We start from the raw sequence: 25,688 nt of genomic DNA, 5'->3' as shown, positions 1-25,688 counted from the left end.
TGTTTAGTTCTGAGCATTAAGAAAATGCTTCTTGCATTTTCTAGGGAGTTGAACTGGTTTAGGAGTGATGTTTTTAATTTTGCTTCCCAAAAATACTTGCTATGCAGTAATCTGAATAAAGTCAGATGACTTTTTACAGTCAGAGCCATATTCTAACTCCCCATTTTATTAAGATGAAACTAGAAGACTCAGCTAACCTCAAGAAAAACTGTGTTTTCAGGATTTTGGGAGCCCTTTTTCAAATTACTTTACATTACTTAGCACTTGTCACTATTCAGATTGCCAGGAGGCACACCAAATCCCAGCATAAGCAGGTATGACTTGAATTAGTTTTAGAATCCTTAAATTAGCCTTTAGTTTCAATGACAGAATAGCCATAGTTCTCTTGTAAGCAGAATTGCCATAAAGGTTTTGATGTGGACTGTCAGGGAAATCGGGCTAAAATATTGTTAATATGGTGGATATTATGGTAGATATTACAGAAATATAACAGGAGTATCATGACACTGATTTTACTGATAATTATGGGTATACCGTAAGTAATATCAAAATTATTAGTCACAAATACTAATGTAGTATTGCAATACTTGCAATAGGACTGCTCTGTTCTGTGACACACTGTTCACCTAGTACAACTGCAGTACCGCATCCCACTTTGTCCCTTACTCTTTCCTTCCACTCACACATGCCCTGCTCAAGCCTGGCATCGGGCTATGAGCATGATCTCTTCTCTTCTCTCTCCTCCAGCAAGTACCGGAGCAGGGCAGACTCACAAGTACTACACCTAACTTCTGAGTTTCATTTATACTTTGGAGCTTAAGGTTCTAACCTTCTAAATTTATTAGCAGTCCTGTCTAATGTGACTGTCAATATTCTCAGAGGGTAAAATTCATACCTATTTAGATGTCACAGAGTCTCATTATCCTTCTTAGAAATGAGCCTTTCGCTTCTTCAGTTGCTCTCTATGATGTTAGCTTGGCAGGTCAGAGTCTTTTCATATGTTACAATTCTGGATACATGATCTTCAAATATATTTATTTAAAACTTGTATATTGTTTGTTGCAGTTTGTGCTTCCCTCCATTGCCATTATTATTATATTTATATTAAAAACAAAGATGTTGTTCAAACAAGTATTTAAACATCCCAAATTACCTTGGAAGTTCCTATTAAATAATACTGTTTTTCAACCTTGTGTTTTTGCTTCCTCTTTATGAACAATCACTGTAAGAAAGCCTTAAATGATAATTAGCCTCAGCATGAGCAGAAAATTACTTTACATATGTAATGCTTTGGCTACTTAAAGTCTAAAAAAGCAGTATTATACCTTATCACAGTCTTATGCAGCAGGGTGTACTTTCCCTTCAGCTCAGCTACTCTGGTGCCTGTGATTTTTCCTGCGGAAAATAGCTATGGAAGGGAAACAGACAGTTATGAAATCTCCTTAGCACTAATATTTTCATTCTGCAGCAACTTTTTATAACTATAATTGGCAGCCTTTTAGTTTATGCAGTCTTTGGTGACATACCAAATCAAATACATAACCAAATCAAACACACAGATGAAAAAATGCTTATTTACATAATAATTCAAAGCGTAAATATAAGAATATAAAGAATGTGTCTGTCACAACTACAGTGCTACCCACACCACCATTTCTTCTCTGATTTTCTGTCTGTGTTAATATTTCACAATAATTCTGTCTTGAACTCAGGCTCTAAGTCACCTATTTTCCACATTGCTTAACTGGTTCAGTTTTGGTATATACCAGCTGGCCTGCACAGGTGAAACTGAGGCTTGAAGTGTCTCCACAGGCAATATGGTTGTAAAAAAGAGGAGCTGGGCTCAAGCTGGGTCATCCCCAGGCCACAGAATGCATTGCCTTACATGCCTTCGGCAAACACCAAGATCAAACCACTCCACATATTTAGTACTACAAAACCCGTATGTGTGTGATGCAGCGTACCTATTTCTTAGGTGATTCCTCAGGTGTCTTGAGGGCAGTAATTTGGGCCAATGAGCCAGTCCTCCTTAATATAAATAGGAAATAGGACTAGGAACCCAATTTTCCCACTGGGAAATATCACAGCAGCAATATGATTGTATCTCCTGGGATATTTCTTTAGAAAACCTTTTCTTACCCTCCTTTGGTTGCAGGTAAGGAGAACCAGGTTAAATCCAGGTAAAAAAGGTAGGGTGATCTGGGTCTATAAAAGTCCATAGCTAGCCTTTTGGAGCAGCAAGTCAAATCTACAACTTCTATGGGAACCTGCCAAGAAATGTGGTTGTGCAGATCTCCTGAAATAAGAAACAGTTACTACAGCACCAGGAAAATCCCAGAAGTTATACTTCAACGGTTATGTTTGACAAGGCCTCCAGGGAAAGGCCTTTTTCTAAGCTGAACTAAGGGCTGTTTAAGAGATTCATATGTCGGCTAGTCTGTAGATGCCCCTTTCTTGAATATCCACATGAAACCATCCAGAACCAGCCCTACGGTCAAGAAGCAGAACCCAAGTTAATATGCCAAACGAAGTATACATTTTGTTGATAACTGTTTATGTATTTTTTTAAGATCCACTACAAAATATATCATGGTAGCAAAGACAATCTTTGCTGTCAGAGGCCCTGAGAAAAGGAAAGGAGATCTGTCTTACATTTGTTTGCATGAGATTAAAGATAAGCAGCTCTCAATTATTTATTTTGGCATTCTCTATCATCCAAAGATACTGTTCACTTAAGTTCACAATACTAACTAGCTCTTCTGTGAGAAAGAAAATATTTCCCTATCTCAACCCATTTATTTCTTAGCCTCATATGTAGGTATAGTTGTCCTGTTTGGGTGGTACCTCACTAATGTCCTTTCTCCATGCTCCTCTGATCTATACCTGTGAGTTCCAGTTTTTCGTACTGCTTAGCTTCTCATTGCAGATCTATGCCATGTTTGACAATGTTTCCGCAGAAATAAACTTCCTTGTCCTTGAGGCTCTCTCTTCTCCTTTAAATCCGTAAGTTTTTTACACCTTTTACACTTAATTTCTCAGTTCAGTTCAGAGCTAAGAGCTCTATTCCAGTAAGTCTGGTCCTATACAATGTGAAGACACGTAGCGTTGAGGACTACCTAAGACAGACTGTATGGATAGCATACCAGCATGTCAAAGGGAGTGAGACTTCTGTGAAAAGTATCATCACCAGATAGTTCCCATTACCACAACTTTATTTGGAGAGCCATCAGTGAGTCAGTTGCTGGGCTACCCTGATCCCAGGATTTGTTATTAAAGCCCAGCACACTGTTTCTCCAAGATTCTTGGGAAGGCAGAAGGGAAAGAGGCAGCTGCTTGAGGGGAAGAAATAGTCAGTTGTGGAAGAAGGGAGTAAAAGCATGAGACTACTGTAGAAAAATTGTATTATTGGTGGTGATAAAAGCAGATGAGGGATGATGCCCCTGATACACAGATATATACTGCTTTCAAGGATGCCTTTCCCACATAGGTGATAGCAGGTGATGTGTAAATGAAGTGAACCTCAGAAGTTATGTTAGTTGAATCAATGGATGCTCCCAGAAATTCACTGAATGTCTAGAACGGGGCTAGCAATTGTTTTCCTTGCACATTTCTATCATGCTGATGAATAGCAAATTTCCAGTCCCTGAATACATTGCCTATTAATAACAAAAATTAGAGATAGGACTGGAATGACAGTAGACACCCACTTGGACCTGGAACTATGGCTGTGCACAGTCAGCAGAAAATGAGTAACAGCTTTTTGCAAAAGATACTGAAAATGGGTAGGGGTCACCTTTTTTTAGAGCCACTATTCAGTGGACAGTATGAAGGATAAAGTCCGTCTTGTTTGCCATCAGGTGGGCTGAGAAGTAAACAGTTTTCCAGCTGGGATGACATTGGTTCCTACTAATATCTAGAATGGAATTAGAGTCAGGAAATTGATTGTCCTTCCATCTTCTCAAAAGGCTATTCACAGTCCTGAAGCAAACCACCTCTTGTGGCCATAGACATCCCCCAGCTCAATGGCAAATTACAGTAACTATTATAACAATTTTTCCTGTAGAGTTTCTCCTCAGAATATTTTACACTTTATTCCATTGCATGGAAACAAGCACATCTGGCCTTCTTGGCTTGTAATCACAGACCTTGCCTATCCTCTATCTGTGGAGATATGCTTCTGCCTCTGACTTTCCATTCCAGATCATCTCCTCACATATCTTTTATATATTTTTGTTTACACGGACAAGCATCTTATGGTGGAGAACAATATTAGCTACTAAGTTTCCCTTTAGCCATCAAAATAGCAATTGGAAAACTGTAATCTAAGGGCGGCAATTGGATTATCTTAATTTTGTAAAAATGCTTGTGCCTATTATATCTACCAGTTATTAAATAAAATTTATACTATGTTCATAATATCCATTATGAAAGGCATATACAGTAGTTAGCACAACCACATTTTAAAATTCAGCACAATACAAGTTAATTTAAAAATCTACTTGAAATGGATTGATTACTCATTTCCCTGATGCTTTTCACCTCATCCAGAATAAATTTGATTTTGCAAGCAAATTATAAACATGCATGACAGAAGGCTGTATGGAAGAAGACATCTTGTACAAGCTACCTAACACCTCAGACTCTCAGAAGAGAAATGCTTGCCAGAGAGAATTTATGTCTTATATAAAGGTCAGTATTGAAGTCCCCAGATTTCTGTGAAATCTATTGCCAAAGGTCTTACAAAGATTACTCAAAAAAAAAAAAAAAAAGAATCTCAAAATGGCCCATGTTGCACATGTAACACAAGACTACAGTGATTAATTTGATTAATTCCTAGTAATAGCAACATGGAAATTCAATGTAAAAAACAGAAAATATTCCTAACTTTTTTATTATTTGTAAAAACGCTTGAGTTTAAACAACATATGTTTGAATAAGCTTTGGGTTAATTAAAAAAACACTATACTTCAGCAGCAGTGACTGTAATGACTATTAGAGCTTCCAGATTTCAACCTTAGGGAAGTAAGCTTGCAAGTTAGTTCAAAAAAAGTCATCATTCAAGAACACACAAATAAAACAAGTAATGATAAAATAGCCAACAGTATTCATATATATAGAAACATCTGCACATAAAAATGTAACATTTCTAAATGAAGGTTTATGATCATTTTATTCTGGTATGTTGGATCTGTATTAGCCACATTTCTATAAAAAAAGCTGTGTACAAGACTAATATCCCAAGTTTAAAAAAGAAGTTACGTTTCACTCCTTCCCCTTCCCCCCAAGACACACTCATAGTTCATTTTATTGCTTGGAAGCTCCCACATTGCTGGGGTAAGTAAAATGGTAGTTCTCCTTAGTTCAACTAATTATGTTGCTACACTGAAAAGAAAGAGTAAGAAGATGGAGTAGTGAGTTAAAAAAAGGGCTTGTGAATGGCAACTGAGGATGTCTTTTTCCAGTCCTGTGTTAACCATAATATCTTGGAAAGAACTGAGATCATTTTGTTATACTGGTGATCTCAAATCTGGAGCTTGGAATATAGTCAGGTAAATATTCTTAAACTGTTGAGTCTTCCCTTTCCACATCAGTTGTACTTAACTGTATTTTGCTTTTTGCAGCTTTTCCTTCTTGTTTTACAATGAACTGGGACCCCATACATTTTTAAACATGCTCAAAATTGATAGATCATCTGGATAAACTAAAATAAATTTTCCTTATCTAAATAGAGAATTATTGGAAAGTTGGATGAAGATTTGGCTGCTAACAGATGATTGCCTGGCAACTTTCTGCTTTCCTTTTCCCCATACTCCCATAAATGTAATTACATAAAAAGTATGGAAGTATGTATCTTATTACTGGATTTACTTGTATCTTTTCCTTTTAATTTAAATTTTCTGTTATGCTTATTTTATCCTATTAAGTTAGCCTTTCCTTTACTTTATGCTCATCTTTAAATGATTAACGTAAGTGTAATTCTCTAACTTTGTTACATTTTTTCATGTTACCTCGCTACTTGAAGCTTGGCTTTTCTACCAGAAAAACAAAACATAACAAAACAAAACCAAACCCAAATTCCAAAACAAATTCATTTCCTTCAATCAGTGAAAAGTCCAATGAAATGAAGTACTGGATAAGCCTGTCCTGTGATAAAGACTGTGAAGGAAGATTTTCCTGAAAAGGGGAAAGGGAAGGGCATATCCCTCATATTTTTCTAGCAGGCAAAGGTGGATTTTCTGGCTCAGGGCAGGAACCTTTTAAATATAGGAATCCATGAGAAAAACAGAAAATATTTATGCTCAAATAGCTGTTCAGTACACCTGCATAACTTTTCTCTATACCCGTATCAGTAATAGGTTCATATTTGCTTGCTACCAAGAGCTCCCCATCAGAGGTCTCTTCAAAATCTCTTGAAGAAAATTCCAAGAAAAATTCCAAGGTTATGCACAATCTGAGGTTACACACAATCTGAGGGAGCTCTTGTATATCCTTCCAGCTTGAGTTCAGGTCCACTAGCCGCTGGATGTAGGACCACAGTATTTTCTCCGAGGCTGGAAGGTAGATGTAGATGACATGTTGGTAAGAAAGAGAAGATGGCAGAATATGAATGGGAATTAAAACCATGGAAGGAAGAAGACCCACCTGATAAATGAGGTACTCTTCCATGTGAGCAAAACTAGTGAAATCTGGCCCTAACTACATCAACATCTCCTCACTCCCTCATTAAGTGCAGTAGACTTTTACATTCTCCATTTTAACAGATTATATTCAATCCTTTCTGACAGTCAGCTCAAAGCAATACACCAAGGAACTAATCTGGAATTTCAAAACAAGTTTTCTGTAACTCAAATGTGATATAAATAAGAACTCTAAGAACTTTGACATTCTCCAGTTTGAATTTCAAGGCTTTTTAAGCTTCTTTTGGGACTCTCCAGAAATGAATAAAACTGAGCCAAATTTTAAACTTAAAAAGATGATGCAATCTGAATCTTGGTCTAACTCCTCGCACTCATTTTATAAAAAGCATCAAGAAAAGCACAGAAGATAAATATAGCCACCACCAAGAAATTACTGATTAACATCAATTACTCATAATCATTATGGAAGTGAAACACTTGAAGGCTTCCTAGGAAAGACTTAACTTCAACAGTCCCTACAATCTCTGCATTTCAGAGAAATGATGGAGCTAACACATGTTTCTAATTATGTTTGCAGATACTGCAAAATAACTAGAACATATTCTAAGCTCGAATGGAATAATAACACTTTCCACCTCTTCATTCTAAGCTGAAGGTTTTGTAATTATAACAAGACATTGTGATTACACTTAATGTTATTTTAACACATAGAATATCCAACATTTTATATTAATTTTGTTTATTTCAAACATCTGAAAGGTCTTATCAAACAACTCTTTTGCTTCATAATAGGAGACAACAGAAAAAATATCAAGGGATTAATATATTTTATAGTTTGTATACACTCAGGATTTCAATATAGTATTAGCCACTTGGCAAATGGCTCTTCTGGCCAGTCTGCTATGTGAGGTTTGAAATTTTCTCTCTGTGTTGTTTATTTGAAGACCTTTTCTTACCTCTTTTGGATAATACTGAAATGTTTAAACATTCAGCAAAGAAAAAAGGGTAAGTGCTCCTCTTTGAACAGAAAACTTTGTATCCTCTGTCAAAATCCTCATTGAGTCCACACTGTTTGGACACTTACCACACAGTTCAGGTGTTTCTTAGTCTGGGGAGAAGGCAACACCATCTCCCGTTGACTTTTCAGGGATTATTTCTACATTGCAGGGGGCCAACACATATAAGCATGCTGAAGCCATGCTACGACTCTTGCATTTCTATCCATATTGCTGGCTATCAGTCTCTACAGAATCTATTTCATCCCTTAGAAGAGGTGAGCTAGGGATATCTGCTGGTGTTTGGCTTGCCTGTGCCCGACATCCTCAAATTATCTAGACAAAAGCTTGGACCCATGATAATGCACTAAGGGAACTGAAGCTTTCTTCTCAAGTTCAGCCCATTGCTCAGAGCAAGTTCATAACTGAGCTTGCACTTGTGGCAGAACAGTGCAGAACTGTCTACACAGAAACGGAAAACAAGGACCATCTGCTCCAGGTCCTTAGCATCACTGTTGTCATCAAGCAGAACTGATAGCGATATGCTAGCAATAAAATGAAGAAAAATGCAGCATACTAACTTGGCTTCTAATTGGCCAAATATAATAGTTTATATTGTTCTCAATTTCTGAGAATTTCTATGACTTCTCATTACTTCTGAAGATCATGTCCTGGCTAATTCAAGATGGGGCATCCAAAAATGAAGGAAAAACAATTACAAATCTATAGAGGTAGTATTCGTAACCGCTGTGGCAATAGGTTTATCTTAAAAAACACACAAGAAAACTGCTCTAAAAACTACCAGTCCTGATGCCAGAGAATTTAATGGGTGCAAGGTCTTCTGTGACAATTTCATCTGATTTCCTGAACAATACATGGGACAGTTTTTACCATCTTCACCACTTTTGCTACAGGGCTTGAAGTATGCACTTCATTTTCCAGAATGCTTTGTTTACATAATTTTTATTACCACATAAAGCAAAAAATAAACTCCATGTAATACAAGAGAGGAGTAGAGTCAGAAAAATTAAGGCTGGAAGGAACCTCTGGATGCCATTTAGTCCAACCTCCTGCTCAAAGCAGGGATAGCTTCAAAGTTAGACCAGGTTACCTCAGTGCCCTGTCCTGGCAAATTTTAAAAATGCAGTGACTGAATAAGGATGCAGTGGCTGAATAAATATTGCACCAGTTATAAGATAGTGTCTGTGTTCTGCTGATGTACCAACAGCTCTCTCTACTTTTTACCCAAAAGAAGATACTGACTTGTCCTGAAGTATACTGAGTCTAAACATTGACTACCTTACTTTGTCTCACTTCCATATTTTTTCCAAACCATGCAGTTAAAGACCGAAATGTATTGCCTTTAGACTTTAGGAAGCATAAGGAAGGCAAAAAGAGATGCCAGAATAGACGATAATAATTAAGCCAGTGTATTTAAGATTCTGATTCTTTTTAATAATAAAATTTAACTCATTAAATTATTTCAGACTCCTTTCCAGTATTTATAAGAAACAAGAAACATCCTCAGTGAGGCTCTTACTTGCCTTTCACAAGAGGGAGCCAAAGATGACTAACTAGCTCAGACTAAGCACCAGATCTTTAGATGACCTAAACTCTGTTTTTAATGAAAAGTATTGCATCACAATTTATATATGACCAGTAAATACCATTATTACACTTTTTATTCAGTCATCTCCATCACTCATTTTTCAATATGCCTCAAATATTCATACAGTTATAGAACACTAATGCTTCTAAAATTATCTAGAATTTCTCTACTAAAAAATATTTCAGAGTTCAGCATATATTTCTAAGTATTTTAAAACAAGAAGATAAAAATCACTAATTTAAGACTGTAAATACTTAGTCACATCATAAATTGTAGTTATCAGTATTTCAATGCAATTCTGCATTCCATTTTGTAGATTGGGAAACATTTAAAGTACAGACATGAATAGCTATACTGCGGATATTTAGGAAATGATATGCCGTGTTTAAGTCATTATTCCAGAGAAAAGTTATGATGGTAGAAGGTAAAGAAAAATGCAGTATGATTTTCAAATTAATGCTGTCATTAGTGTTAAAAAGTCAGGTGGAACCCCTCTCATCTGTAACTACATACATACTGACAAGCAGCAGATTTTTTAGGATAAGTATAGGAAGTCTCCAGGAAAAGCCTATTTATTAGCCTTCAAGTAGAAAAAGATTTGTCACTGAGTTTTCTCAACATTTAATTTATGTGATAAACAACAACACCTGAAGCCATGAGGCTATTGGTTGCACAAATGCAGTCAGGCATTGCTCTCCTGATGTTTGTGATGAGCAAAATTATAACAAAGTAACAAGTACATTTGTATAAAATCACATTAATATGTAAATCTGTTTTCCCTTAAAAATGCTGTTTTTTACAGGAAAAAAATCACCTTTCTAAGCCATTTTTATTTGGAAGCTAAAATAATTTAAATAATTTAACAAAGTGATTTTTTGTGTTTCACAAAGTCCTTCACAAATTATTTTGTCCTCTTTCCAATTCCAAGAAAACCATGAATATAATGAATAAGAAGATAGCATGCACTTTTTAAATATAGCATATCATTATTTCACAAAGTGAGGGCATAAGTTTTATGATTCCTTGAACTTTGTTGTCTAAAGGAAAGTGACTTAGTTCCACATACAAAAAGCCAGTAACTCAGAAGACAAAAGTCAATCACTAAAAAAAAGAGCCTGAGAAATTATTAATATCTATTCACTTTATTTTGATATGGAGTCTTTTATGCCTATATACCATTGAAAGGCTCATAGTCTATTACAAAGTATTGCACATAAAAAAAGCTTTATGCAGATCATGCTACATAAACAAGACAAAACTGAGAGTGGGGTAAAGTAAAGGTGTACGTGAAAAACATTAATATACCTACTTATGGCAAATATAGCACTGTATTGCCTTACACAGAATTTCTACAATTTTATTTTTTTAATTACAGATGGATCAGCCAGGCATCCTTTAATGAAAAATAAACTGCTGAAAAGCCTTCTAAAACTAACAAATAACAAACTAGGAAAAATAATATCATGGATTCTTTCCCAAGGCATAGTTCATAACAGTAGTTTTGTCCCCCAGTTCATGGGAAAAAGCAATCCCTACATGGAGAATATCAAAATCAGCCACCATCAAGATGATGGGTGAGAAAATACTGCATCTGGTGTCCAATTGTGTCTTGCATGGCTCAGTAAAAGGGGGGATAAGAGACTGGTAAGATAGGCATTTCAGGAGAGGAGATAGCTTTCCTGCTATCACCTGTTTGGCCATGAATCTCTAAAGGATGATACTGAGTATCCAGTACAGTCTTATACCGGCTGGTTTTATTGGAGCAGGTTTGCAGGAATCAAAAAGGAATTTTCCCGAAAAGACATAGCAGGGAAAGGCTTTTGTATTTGGTATGTGGTCGTTCTTAGAGTGCATTCTGGTTTATTTTCTCCATATAGTTGGCCAACTACAGCATCTTCTGTGGCTATAGATAAAGGAAATATTCAGCAGTAAATTCTAGACTTTGAACAGGCAGATCTTCAGATGTTGTGGGAGAAACAGAATAAATATGAACTTAGTTTCATGGATCTCTTTCTTTATAAATATGGTCCTCACCTTAACAGAAGGAGTGATATTCTTTGACCACATGAATTTTGTAATACATATTACATTTACAATTGCTTATATAAATATGTTATCTACTATTTATATGCTCTAGGTCACTGTTGCCTTTCTGCCTGTTGCCAGAATTTATAAATAAAGCAAAGACCAATCTAAACAGATAGGGAATCCATGCAACTGCTAGTTCTAGGTAATGTGTATCTCAATAAGAATATTAATAATTAAAATCAAATGGAATAGGGCTGCCTTCCTTTTCATGCTCTGATGTGTTCTCATAGACACATGAGGAAGTTGAACAGGTAGTCCCATGATCCAGCGGACAACATAAAGACTGCTTGCATGAAGAATGACTACTGAATTATAAAAGAAAACAATTGAATTAATCCAAAAGAATCCTAAATCATAATTTGTTTCTAGTATGGAGTTTTGGTATATATTCCACATTGTGGGAAAAACGGAAAATTAATCTAATTACTTTTCATCCTCTTTCTCAACCAAAACATATCACAGAATCACTGAAGTCTACAAAAGACATCAAAAATATTAATGCAGCAGTTGAATCTTAACACACCCCACCTCTGCCACCAAAATGGTTTATATAAATGAGCCCAGATGTGCTTCAGGTTTGTTCATACCTATCATTTGAACTGCTTATACAAACCTGGATGTTTCGCAGCAACTCTTCTGCAGGAGATGTTAACTCCCAGCACAATGCCAGAAATCAAACAGATGGCAAGCTGTCATGTTTTAAATTGCCATAGTCACTACTAAAATTAAAAACTGCCTACAGTTTTAACTTTGTTGTTTTCTATTTGACCTACATTCCATTATCTGCCAGAAAAAAAACCTTGCTCTAAAAAATCATGGGAAATAGTTCATGCTGCTTTTGATAAACTTTGAATAAACAGTCCTCAGACAAGTCTGTTAAACAAAAACATATTACTTCTTTAACCTTGCAACCACTGGGTAGTTCTGGGAACAGAATTAAAATCTTCAGTACAATTTAAGAATATCATGAGCTCTCAGTTATTTCCTTTATCTTTAGGAAGATATGTCTATAAGATTAAGTTATCTCTTCAGTCCACAGGAGGAAAAATAGATTCCTAAAAAGAAGACTAAAAGAGATTAAAAGCTACAAGAAAATGACCTTTAACCAACCAAAAGATCTTGCTAGAAAATTCTCACTTGTGGTCGTCAGCTGTTATTCAGTTAGATCCTTTCACAGTTGAAAAAGATTGGCTTTTGGCTTTTGTGATTGCTTAACCACTTGAAAGTTTTAAGTATTATACAGAACACTCTAGGGATCTAGAAAAGCCCCATCTGGGAAGGAACTTTGTTTATAAACAAACTGCAGTTCTCAGTTTTGATCCAGTCCAATATATCTGCCATTAGTTAAGCTGCATCAGCATCTTACAGTTTAAGATTGCTCAGTGCCCTTTCTCGGGGCAAAGACTTGTGAAAAACTCAGTTTGGAAAGTTTGGTTCATTTATCCCAAGGAAGATAAGAGGCACAAAACACAAAAAAGGCTCTGACATACTATTTTGAGTTCCTGAGGGAAGAAGAGAGCCTGACAAATTGTTGGGAATGGACATTCCCTGACAGAACAGGAAGACCAGTCCTCAATTACATGACTTTTCCAGGTAGGAAAGCATACAGATATCTGATAGGGAAATGAGTCTTTTGGGCTCCAAACAGACTGCTGATAGCCCAGCAGCAGAACATCAGACTAACAACAAAAATAGGAGGCTAGCAGAGCACCTCAAGATTACAGAAATCTCGTCCAAAGGAGGAAGTAAATATCGCAAAGTGAAGCTATATAAGAGACCAAGGAATGAGTGTCTCAGGACAAAGATGTTTGAAAAGCAAAGATACCTCACATTACTATCTGAACTTTTTTATTTGACATTCAGCATTACTAGAAACTTCTGCCCTTCTTGAAGTTACTAAGTTCTAATGATATTTTAGGCTTTCAATGCAGCACAACAGTCATAAATTATAACAGTATTTGATATGCATTTAAACATTTCAAGGCAATTCATGAGATGCAGTCTACCAAGGATAATTATTATTAATTTTACAGATACAGAATAGTTTGTCCAGTTCAAAGTCCCACAGCAGATAGCAGAGTTCATTGTAAACCAAACAAACAACAGTGTGGGAGGAATGTGGCTTCCCAAATAACAAGGATTTATGAATTCTATTATATTTCTAAAGCCCTTCAAAAGAGGCTGGTATAGCTTTCCTCTATTTGCCAGTAGCAGCCATACAGGAGAAAAAGGCTCTATAAATACCTGATTTTAGGCTGATTGATAGAAAAAAATTTAGGATCCTATTAATCATATGACTTAGTTGCCATCACGGAAACATGGTGGGACGACTCCCATGACTGGAGTGCTGCAATGCATGGCTACAAGCTCTTCAGAAGGGATAGACAAGGTAGAAGAGGTGGTGGGGTGGCTCTCTATGTTAGGGAATGTTTTGACTGTACAGAGCTACACGATTCTGATGAGAAGGTGGAGTGCTTATGGGTGAGGATGAGAGGGAAAGCCAATAACACAGATATTGTGCTGGGAGTCTCTTATAGACCGCCCGACCAGGTTGAAGAGACGGATGAATCATTCTACAAGCGGCTGGCAGTAGTCTCAGAATCGTGTGCCCTTGCACTCGTGGGGGATTTTAACTTTTCAGACATCTGCTGGAAATACAACACAGCAGTGAGTAAACAATCTAGGAGGTTCCTGGAGTGTGTGGAAGATAACTTCTTGACACAGCTGGTGGGTGAGCCAACCAGGGGAGGAGCCTTGCTAGACCTGTTGTTTACAAACAGGGAAGGACTGGTGGGAGGTGTGATGGTCGGAGGCCGTCTTGGGCTTAGCGACCATGAAATGGTAGAATTTTCAATTCTTGGTGAGGCAAGGAAGGTGGTCAGCAAAACCACCACTATGGACTTCCGGAGGGCTAACTTTGGCCTCTTCGAGGCACTGGTTGAGAGAGTCCCTTGGGAGACGGTCCTGAAGGGCAAAGGGGTCCAGGAGGGATGGATATTCTTTAAGAAGGAAATCTTAATGGCTCAGGACCAGGCTATTCCCATGTGCCACAAGTCGAACCGCCAAGGAAAACGAGTGGCCTGGCTGAATGGGGAGCTTTTGCTAGGACTCAAGAAAAAAAGGAGAGTTTATCATCTCTGGAGGAAAGGGCGGGCAACTTGGGAGGAGTACAGGGATCTTGTTAGATCATACAGAGAGAAAATTAGAAAGGCAAAAGCTCAGCTAGAACTAAATCTGGCCACTATCATAAGGGACAACAAAAAATGTTTTACAAATATGTTAACAGTAAAAATAATCCCAAGGAGAATATCTTTCCTTTAATGGATACAGAAGGGAACATAGCAACCAGTGATGAGGAAAAGGCCGAGGTACTTAATGCCTTCTTTGCCTCAGTCTTTAATAGTGAGTCTAGTTATCCCCAGGGTACTCCACCCCTTGAGCTGGAAGGTAAGGATGAAGAGCATAACATACCCCCCTTAATCCAGGAGGAATTAGGGACCTACTACGCCATCTGGACACTCAGAAATCTATGGGACCTGATGGGATCCATCCAAGAGTACTGAGGGAACTGGCAGGGGTCCTTGCCAAGCCACTCTCTATCATCTATCAGCGTTCCTAGTCAACAGGGGAGGTCCCAGAGGACTGGAGGCTTGCCAATGTGACTCCCATTTATAAGAAGGGGCGGAGGGAGGATCCGGGGAACTACAGGCCTGTCAGCCTGACCTCAGTACCGGGGAAGATTATGGAACGGTTTGTCTTGAGAGCACTCACATGGCAAGTCCAGGATAAGAAGGGGATCAGGCCCAGTCAGCATGGGTTTACGAAAGGCAGGTCCTGCTTGACCAACCTGATCTCCTTCTATGACCGGGTGACCCGCCTAGTGGATGAGGGAAAGGCTGTGGATGTTATCTTCCTTGACTTCAGCAAGGCCTTTGACACTGTCTCTCATGGCATACTCCTTGAGAAGATGGCGTCTCGTGGCCTGGATAAGTGCACTATTCACTGGGTGAAAAACTGGCTGGATGGCCGAGCCCAGAGGGTAGTGGTGAATGGGGTGAAATCCAGTTGGCGGCGGGTCACGAGTGGTGTTCCCCAGGGCTCGGTGTTGGGCCCTGTTCTGTTTAATATCTTTATCGATGATTTGGATGAGGGGATTGAGTGCACCCTCAGCAAGCTTGCAGACGACACCAAGTTGGGAGGCAGGGTCGATCTGCTTGAGGGTAGGCAGGCTCTACAGAGAGATCTGGACAGGCTGGATCGATGGGCTGAGGCCAATCGTATGAAGTACAACAAGGCCAAGTGCCGGGTCCTGCACTTCGGTCACGGCAACCCCATGCAGTGCTACAGGCTTGGGGAAGAGTGGCTGGAAAGCTGCCCGGCAGAGAAAGACCTGGGGGTGCTGGTTGACAGCCGGCTGAATATGAGCCAGCAGTGTGCCCAGGTGGCCAAGAAGGCCAACGGCATCCTGGCCTGTATCAGAAATAGTGTGGCCAGCAGGAGCAGGGAGGTGATCGTTCCCCTGTACTCAGCACTGGTGAGGCCGCACCTCGAATACTGTGTTCAGTTTTGGGCCCCTCACTACAGGAAAGACCTTGAGGTGCTGGAGCATGTCCAGAGAAGGGCAATGAAGCTGGTGAAGGGTCTAGAGCACAAGTCTTATGAGGAGCGGCTGAGGGAACTGGGGCTGTTTAGCCTGGAGAAAAGGAGGCTGAGGGGAGACCTTATCGCTCACTACAACTACCTGAAAGGAGGCTGTAGTGAGGTGGGTGTTGGTCTCTTTTCCCAAGTAACAAGTGATAGGACAAGAGGAAATGGCCTCAAGTTGCACCAGGGGATGTTTAGATTGGATATTAGGAAAAATTTCTTTACTGAGAGGGTTGTCAAACACTGGAATGGACTGCCCAGGGAAGTGGTTGAGTCACCATCCCTGGAGGTATTCAAAAAGCGAGTGGATGGGGTACTTCAGGACATGGTTTAGTGGGCATGGTTGATGGTTGGACTCGATGATCTTGAAGGTCTTTTCCAGCCTAAATGATTCTATGATTCTATATGAAAAAATTCAAAATTTTCCTCACAAATTAAAATCATACATTTCATCTGTTACAAACATTCTGGTTTTGATGCATATTTAACAAAACCAAAGTGATGTCAATATCTTACACCCAAGTTGCAGTCTGGAGGGGGGTCTTTCACCTCTTTGCTGGGGAATTATCATGATCTGAAAGGCAGAGACACAGTTTTGCCGCATAGCTAAGAGCACCATGGCAGGTTCTGGGATGTCAATTTAGAATATGGGAAAGGTAGATTCAAAACCCATTTCCCAAGAAAGTGTCCAGACCATTGTGCTATGCAGGAATCTGAAGGAATTGTAGCAGGTCAGACAAGTAGGTTTTTTTATCAAGCCTCCCTCCTGTACCATGAATATAGCCTGTGGTCTCTATAAAAGCTAGTAACATTCCAGAGATCATGAACTTACGGAGTATGTGTGTGCCTAATGTCTGTTTAATGTTTAATCTGTATCATGAATAATTTCAAATAGGGTTTAGGGAAATAAATTGTTCATACTGGACTGATTAAACAAGAACTGGTGTAAAAACCCTTTACCCATGCAAGTTATTTGGCTCTTGACTGAGTGATGAATGCACAAAACATGTCCATGTAGCCTTGCTTTGGGGCACAAGGAAAATGACATAGATCATTAAAACTGCATGGGCATGACGTGAGAATCACAAAGGTGGCTGTAGAATAAAAATGAGGAAGTAAAAGAATGGCAAAGGTGACTGTAGAATAAAAATGAGGAAGTACATGGCAATCATCACCTTGAGCTGAAGTATTCCATTTGGTGTGATTAGTCATGCAAAGTACATGATTAACTCCTAAAGCTCATACAAGGCACAATAAAAAGAAAAGCAGGAACCGAAAATTAGGAATACAGAAGAGAATACCCCAATCTGATGGGCCCACGGGAGCTCCTTCCCTAGCTCTCTGCCTTGCTTTAGATTTAGAATTCAGGGCATTATTCAGAACACCAGGATTTGCTTTGGGTTTTCTGGACAATCAATCCAACAGCTAGGATCCCAGGCATCAAAGCTGGGGGGTGGTGGGGGGGTATGTCTTAAGTTCCCTTCCCTTCTCTCAGAAAGGTTCAATAAAAAATACTCAGGATCAGATAAATGTGAATTTTAACAGTGATGTGCCATACAAATCATGAATATTCCAGATAACTATTCTAAGCAGTGCTAGGCAAAATAGGAAGAAGAAAGTGCTGCTCATCCTCTTTAGTTTGTGACTCTATCCTGAAAAATGTTTGGAACCAAAACTATATGTGTGTTTCAACATGCTTTGGGATTTAAATCATTTTCAGGAATACATCTATCCAGTTAAAAAAGAATTTTAGGAAGAAGGGGACTGAGGGTCAGTGAAACTATTGCTGTGATAAACCTCAAACTGGGGAAGGGGCAGTTTTTCACCTTTTCCACCTGCTGTGGTAAAACTATAGTATGGTTTTGAAAAGCAGTTTTAGAACACTCAAATGTTAAGAAACAGATGTTAGAAGACTGTTATAACACAGAGCTAAGTGATTTTTTCCCCAAAAAAGAAAATCCATGTAAACAAGGAATGAAATTAAACTGCATAAGTGATCAGCACACATGCATTTCATCATTTTGCTTACATACACTAGCTCCGAGTCAGGAATACTCACTGAAACGTGCTACTCTTGCAAGCACTACCTACTTTGCTCTGCTATTAAACACTCGTGATGCAAGCACTCCCACCCATTTCTGAGAACACTGTAGGCAGTCTGATAACTCACAGGCTTCAAGCTGCCCTTATAAAGTTGTTCCACTTTTGCATACTTCCTCATACTGCTAGTTTCTCTGTGAAGATGAAGCTGCTCATTTACTTAGTCTTGCTGAAGACAGCTCTTCTTGCTTTAACAAATGTCTTTGCAGTTGTTTTAGAAGATGGAGAGGATGCCAAAGAAGGAAAAGTTACCGAGACTTGTCCTATAAAGCTCAAAACTAATCGGAAATGTGATGAAAGAGAGGATTGTCCATATCAGATAGATCTGCCTCCGATGACCATCCAGTTACCCAAAGAATTCAGACTGCTTGAGAAGACTCTCAAAGAAGTACAGACCCTTAAAGAAGCAGTAAACAAGCTGAAGAAATGCTGCCAAGATTGCAAGCTGCAGGCAGATGACAACCAAGAAAGAGACCGTAGTAATGAATTCCTGCTACCTAATGCAGAAACTCCAGCAGAAAACAGCAAAATCCAAGATAACAGAGTAAAGGAACTGCAAAGCAAAGTTAACAGAATGGCAACCAGCTTAAAAAATGCCAAGAGCCAGATTCAGACACTGCAGGGTCGTTTAGAGAAGATGAGCCTCATAAATATGAACAATGTAGAACATTATGTTGACAGCAAAGTTGCTAATTTGACGTTTGTTGTGAACAGCCTTGATAACAAATGTTCTTCTAAGTGTCCAGCAATGCAACCAAGACCTGGTATGTAACCTGTTAATTCTTACTGCCTGTATAAGCTTTCTGTGCATTTTACAAATATTAGGTAAACAATTTTAAATATATTTTAACCAAACATCTGTGTTATTAACTTCACAAGTTAAGTGTTTGCTCTTTTAGTGTTTATTTATACTCCTGTAAAAGATTTCAGCTGCCACTAGAGGGTTACTGAGAGCTGCAGGTGTTAGGTTCCTCCTAGAATTGGACTTTATTATGGGATTTAAAACACGAATTTTCAAAGGACTTTTTTTTTTGCAATTCAGTTAGTAAATGTGAAAAATTAACTTTATTTTACACTGTATTACCCTTCATCAAGGATATTAAACATAAGTGAACTACATATACTTTCTCCTTGGATGAGAAGGGGTAAATTTTCTCTAGGTCTGCGTTAGAAAACTGCATGGATTTTTTTCAAATGTGAAACTGCACCTATTCTGAAAAGGTCTGCAAGACATTATTAAACATCAAGTGAATCTAGTAAAATCTTTAGTTTTTAACAGATGGATAATAATTTTTCTATCATCACAGCAAATATCTGAAAGGCTCAGCTAAAAAAGCTTATTAACAGTACTTCTCAAGTGGGTAACATAGGTACCATCATTTTAATACTAAACCCTTAGTATGAATCTAATATATAAGCAATATAAACCAGAAAACAGGTGCTATCACTGACAAACACTTTTTTCTTTTAGTTTTTAATTTTCCTAATTAAAATAAAGAAATAGAACTAATAATTTCTTTCTAATGTTGACTGTTATTAAGGGAAGATTCAGTGGATTTTTTAAAGTCATAAAGCTTTTATATCACATAGAAGAATCTTTGAAAACAAGAAATATTCACTAGATGATTGTCAGTATTCTACCACTTAGATATCATACATATGAAGATAGGGCTCTCTAGAGATAAAGCAGAGAAAGATTAGGCTGCATTACAGTTTTTAAGTCCCTGTTGCTTAGCATTCAGGTTTAAAATAAAACTGTTCTTCTGTCTGCCCATATTGAAAATTGAAGGATCTGCAGATGGTACAGTGTATGTACAACTGAAGTTCTTGAAAGTGTGAAAAGAGCAAATGAATAATAATAAAAGTAATGCTTTTACTATATCAACAATCAGCTTAAATCAGATACAAATCAGTATAAATCAATTACTTTAATTCAGGTGTAAAACATTCACAAAAAGAATGACTGATTTGGTATATTAATAATGGGCAATGAAAATTCAAGTACAGTACTTCATAACAGACTAAATTCATTTTAGATATTTCTCACACTTACTGAAATGTTGGGTACTGTTCATAGCATATGATCATGTAGATATTCCTTATATTTTACAGTAACTGATGCTAAAAGTGTTTGTAGCAGCAATATATACATTATGAAAACTAGCAAGGATAACAGCTACAACTTTTTCCTATACAGGAGCTATTCCTGCATCCACTGAAAGTAATAGCAAAACTTTATTTAGATAGGAGTTGAATTGGTTTATAAAAGGATTTTATCTGAAATGAATATTCTCTGTCAATATCTGCTCTGAAGCTTAGTCCACAAAAGATCTTACACAAAGTTCAGTGAAATAAATGAGAATCTACCGTAGATTTGGCTTTTAAGCCTTTGATTCCTACACTTTGTGCTTTCACAGATGTCCAGTTTTCTGTACTGGCAAACAAGGAGTCCTGAGTCATAACCTGCTGCAGCCTGAGGACACTCCTCCCTTTCAAGAAGTAGTTTAATTGTCTAAATTTTCTAGCAAAAATATGCAATTCAAGCCTGCAAATCAACATGCCCATAAATTCAAATCTGCAATAGGAATGAACATTATGGTTTTGACTCTTAACTTGGAAACTCTAAGAGCTCTCAGTATCACTTACTTAAGAACATGGAATTATAATACCGTGCTGTTGAACACAATGTCATTACTGCATGACACTGTGGATCAAAAATAGATTTTCACTCTTCAGGAAAAATCTGGGGGTATTTTTCTTCTGAATAAAATATGTTACCTGTCAGTGTGAAAAAGCTGTGTTAATGGTAGCTGCTAAAACTTTTCCTTATTGTAAAGCCAGCAATGTCACATACACAGGAAAGCAGCGTCACTTTTCTAGCTTCATCTTTCTAGGAATCACAGTATTACTACAATAGATGAGACAATTTTATTACTTTTTTTCCTGTTTCCTAAAGTACAGTCAATATTAACACATGAAACATTCCTAATGATGTTATGTTCTGTATCAAATTATGTCAGCTGAACAATAGCCAGGTTAAAGTCATTCCCATATGGACAAATCTTTTCTTCTGACATACTGCCAGATGAAGATTTAAATTTTAGACATAGTGTGATGGTATACATTTAAATACAAAAAGCAGCAAGTGTGTAACCACAAAGCATTAGAAATATGGACTGAAGAAATCAGGCTGAATTTACAGGAAGTAATGAAAGGATAAAGAGAAAAGTAGAGAAAAGGAGAAAAGGGAAAGCAGACAATCAAAATTGCCCCACATTAGGTAGTTTTGATACAAAAAGTCATTTAAATGGGATTTTTGGACAGCTATCTGATGCAGACATCCTAGGTGGCACCTATTATAGAGTAAACCTGACGGAAAAAAACTGTTTCTCCCTAGAACTGAAACTGCTGTAACACTATTTCCTACGTAGAAGTCTCCCCAATCCAAGTTCTGTATGCCACATCAGTCTGGGTAAAAATTTTGTTTATTTTTAAATTGAAATTATGTTTATTCTAACACTATCTGTTCTTCCACCAGTTATACAAATAATGCAGAGAGACTGTGCTGATCATTACTCAGGAGGCAGAAGGAGTAATGGAATCTACAGGATTAGCCCTGACCCCAGAAATGATAGCTTTGAAGTTTACTGTGACATGCAAACACATGGAGGCGGCTGGACACTGCTGCAACGGCGTCAGGATGGTAGCACTAACTTTAACAGAACCTGGAACGACTACAAAAATGGCTTTGGAAACCTCAGCAGGGAGTTTTGGCTGGGGAATGACAAAATTCACCTCCTGACAAAGAGCCAGGAAATGCAACTGAGAATTGAACTTGAAGATTTCAACGGTATCAGAGAGTACGCGAAATACGAACACTTCTATGTGGCCAACGAACATCTGAAGTACCGCCTAAGTGTTCATGGCTATAGCGGCACAGCAGGAGATGCCCTTCACTACAGCAGGCATTACAACCACGATCAAAAGTTCTTTACAACTCCGGACAAGGACAATGATAGGTATCCTTCAGGAAACTGTGGAGCATACTACAGCTCTGGCTGGTGGTTTGATGCATGCTTGTCTGCCAACCTCAATGGCAAGTACTACCACAAGAAATACAAAGGTGTTCGCAATGGCATTTTCTGGGGTACATGGCATGGTATTTCTGATGACATTCCCAGTGGATATAGGCAATCCTTTAAATCAGTAAAAATCATGATCAGACCCAAAAGTTTTGTGCAGTAATTCTACACCTTTCTCTTAACTAGTTTGCATTGGATTGCACTCAAAATCATACTCAGTATTATATTCAGAATTCAAGTATTCAGTTATGTTTGGCATAAAATAGTTCTAGACAAAACAGCATACTTCCACATAAATTTTTAGAGATGGTTTGACCCATATAACGTGTTAAAAACAGCATGAATGTCTCTGAATAGTTATTGCTAAAACTTAGCACAGGTTAAGTCTTGGTATTGCTATGTAAATATTCTAAACATTGCTTTTGGTGCTTTTACTGGCTGTGATATACCAGATTTTATGATTTAAAACTTTTAAATGGTCTTCCACAAATTGTGTCTGAATGGACACCTACATTTTAACCTGAAAATAACTCAGAGGTATAACTGATAACATATAAATTTGTCAACACTTAGAATGAAAATTAGTCTCTTTGAAACAGCCTGACTTTTTGTAACATCTATCCATCACAACTTCAAAGGTATACCATGGCAATATCAATATAAATTAGGAAAAGTACTACAAATTATTATTTTTAAAGGACTAGGAAACAGAGGGCCACATGTTTTGGCCAAAGACAAAAAAAAACCCTTGAAAAAACTTAGAAACTGAAGATGATTCCTCAAATCTTATCCCCTTTATCAAAGATTATTCAAAGAAGTTGGTGAAAGGATTGAATAAAAGCAAGTGGAAATAATGGAGAGAGCATGTAATGAAAGACAACATTTCTTGCTCATTTTGGTTCCTCCGTTCAAGCTCAAGGTCCTATTTGTCATTTGTGGGAGAAAGGAGCCATTATGTAGCTTATTGCACATTTATATAGGCAGGTAGACAGGTAGGAAGAAGACACATCAAGAAGAATCCATGTCTTTGCATTAATGCCTCTAAATACATACAAAAAGAGTTTTCAGTGCCATTTTGCTTTCTCCTGAATCTTTTAGGTAAGCCAAATGTTACAACATGACACTTGTAGAGACTCAAGCTCTCATTTAAGTACTTCTCACTCTAGGTACCATTAGATCTTAAAATTATAAGAAAGATACAAAAAGATTGTGTTCTCCCCATTTTCTGAGTACCTCTTTTGTAGCCACAGAAACATGAACAACCCACTAGCAATTATAAATAGAAAAGAGAATATGTGAAAGACTTTTTTCTTTTAAAATATAACAAATGAAACAAATTTTCAAATAATTCAGGACGTGCAAATTAGAGATACTATTATATAAAACTCATGTTGTAGATAGCGAGCACAAATTTGACTACACTTATCTATCGCCTACCCTAGAAAGGACATGTCTCTATAATTACAGTGACTAACATTCTGAGCAGAGATGCAATTTATCTTAGCAACAGGCTATTTTGCTATATTGCCTATGCCAATCTTGAGATGCAGATAAACTATATGAAGACTGTATTTCTTTACCAGTTAAAGTGTGGTCTTTGCTGGCATAGGCTTTTTGGTTAAAAGAGACCAAAGAAAAAGTATACACCTGACCTAATACTTTACAAATATGACCTTTACTGGTTTTTGAGAGGATAAGAACTATTATGGTTACAAGTTATGCAAATGACAGTGGCAATTGCTAAATTGTAAAATATTAATATATATATTTTAAGGAAGTAAATACTTTGAAGGATATTTCAGTGTGAAGTGTGATTTGGTTTATTATATTTCAATTTTAAAGAGTAATGGAAAATTTTAATTGCAAGATGTATAATCTTTGCTTGAGAACATGTTTTGAAGCTATAGAATATTTATTTTGGGATAAAAAAGAATTGTCTAAAAAAAAACCAACTTATGAAGTATTGGTTAGAAGAGCAAATATCTAATTGCATATGATTATATTTAATCATTTTGCATGAAATGCACAGTTTGCTCCTATTCATTATCTGGTAACGAGCTAAGTAGGACTTACAGTATCTACAAGCTTCTACTTGAAAATGTCTTTTTCCTGCTAAGCTGTTAGAAGTGAAACTGTTCTTTTTTATCCTGTTCAAAGGAAACTTTGTAAAACACAGAAATTTTAATAGAATAAGCAAATGTGACTAATATGACCTAGAAAGCCTTGTCTGAAGTCTTAAAAAAAAAAAAAAAAGGCAAAAAAAAAAAAAAAAGAAAAAGGAAGTGTAATGTTGTTACACAAATCTGAATATTACCTGCCTGGAACTGTTGTAGCTGAATCTCCCATCAATGTGTACTAGTCTTACAAAGTGTAACTCCATCTACTTGTTGCAAGTATTATTTTTGTTTTTCCTTGATGTAATAAAATTAAGTCATACTGTTAAAGCTGTACTACTGTCATAGATGTTTGTGGGGACTATCAAAAAAATTATCATAACTTTTTAAAATTAATTTTCTGTAAAAAATGAAGCAATAAGAAAACATAGATAACTTCAGATGACCAGCAAAGACTACTATGTGACATGCCAGGAGAATAATTGCTAGTAACGATAGTTTTTAAGAGATCCATTTTATGACACTTCAGCTGCCAGATAATACCAAAGGCTGAAATCTCAGATGTCTTTTTGAAACTATTTTGGAAGAGAAAAAAGTAATTGCCCAATCAAGAGTTTATACAACCTGTATTTTTAACATGAAAGAGGAGAAGCAAACTCATCTGTTTTTTTTATTACACACAACCTTTCAGATCATATGTAAGTTTCATCAAAGCATGTGAATAGAAATAACGCCCCAAATTAAAGCATACAATTTTTTATACAAACAAAAGGGTCTCCACTTAAGGCTTAATAGTGCAAAACATGTCTTTCAATTTATGGAAAACTTCTATGTAACACTGATTATCATATGAAAACACTTGTGGTTTTGATCTTGCTAATATTTAAATTGTGAATTTTAGTGAAGAAGATTACTAACAGCAAGTTTGCTAGCAAAATTCCTATGGGTTGTTTCCAAAAAATAAAGTCGCAAACCCATCTGTTCAATGTGATCAGCCAAGCAGACTGTAATGTCTTGGCTTTATATGCATTGCTTAAACAAAAAAAAGCAGAAAAAAAAAATGAGAGAAGAGATTAAAAGGAGGTCTGAAAGCAGTGATTTTTTTTTTCTTCCCCTTTTTATGCAAATATCTGTTTCCTTAATGATGTTTTTTGGGAAACACTGCAGTCAAACTCAGAGTGAGTTATGAAGAACAGGCAGTTTGACAATTTGGTGGAAGATAAACTTGTATTGATGTGATTATTTTCAAAGGAAATTAAGATGGTTCTCAATCCATACCTAGGACAGTGTGTTTATAACTTAAACCAAAATCAAACAAAAAAAACCCCTGCCAAATTTACTTAGCTTCTATGACTTACATGTCATAGAAAAATCAAAACAGGAAGGATGTGACTTTAAGTTTTCATAGAGAAAAAAGG

General features: G+C 37.1%; 2 protein-coding genes across 6 annotated transcripts in view; one reads left to right on the top strand and one right to left on the bottom strand.

Annotated features, from left to right (window-relative positions):
- Positions 1-25,688, bottom strand: part of CCDC146 (coiled-coil domain containing 146) — an 83,107-nt gene that overhangs the window by 39,071 nt on the left and 18,348 nt on the right. For 4 of the 5 annotated variants that reach the window (XM_052788948.1, XM_052788945.1, XM_052788943.1 and 1 more), the window contains exon 2: positions 1,326-1,408. The exons of the other annotated variant lie outside the window; for it this stretch is intronic. Coding sequence is in view for 3 of the 4 variants with exons in the window: in XM_052788945.1 (XP_052644905.1) it covers positions 1,326-1,408 (83 nt within the window). In the remaining variant the exon portion in view is untranslated. The remainder of the gene's footprint in view (positions 1-1,325; positions 1,409-25,688) is intronic. 5 annotated transcript variants of the gene reach the window in all.
- Positions 18,091-24,600, top strand: FGL2 (fibrinogen like 2). The gene is made up of 2 exons (XM_052788957.1): positions 18,091-18,838; positions 21,613-24,600. Exons 1-2 carry the CDS (start codon positions 18,091-18,093, stop codon positions 22,317-22,319), a joined length of 1,455 nt encoding a protein of 484 aa, XP_052644917.1. The 3' UTR covers positions 22,320-24,600.

The sequence above is a fragment of the Harpia harpyja genome, chromosome 6 (assembly GCF_026419915.1).
Source record: "Harpia harpyja isolate bHarHar1 chromosome 6, bHarHar1 primary haplotype, whole genome shotgun sequence".
NCBI classification, from domain to species: Eukaryota; Metazoa; Chordata; class Aves; order Accipitriformes; family Accipitridae; genus Harpia; species Harpia harpyja.
The sequence above is the reverse complement of the archived record's forward strand: the minus strand, read 5'-3'. Positions and strand labels throughout refer to the sequence as shown.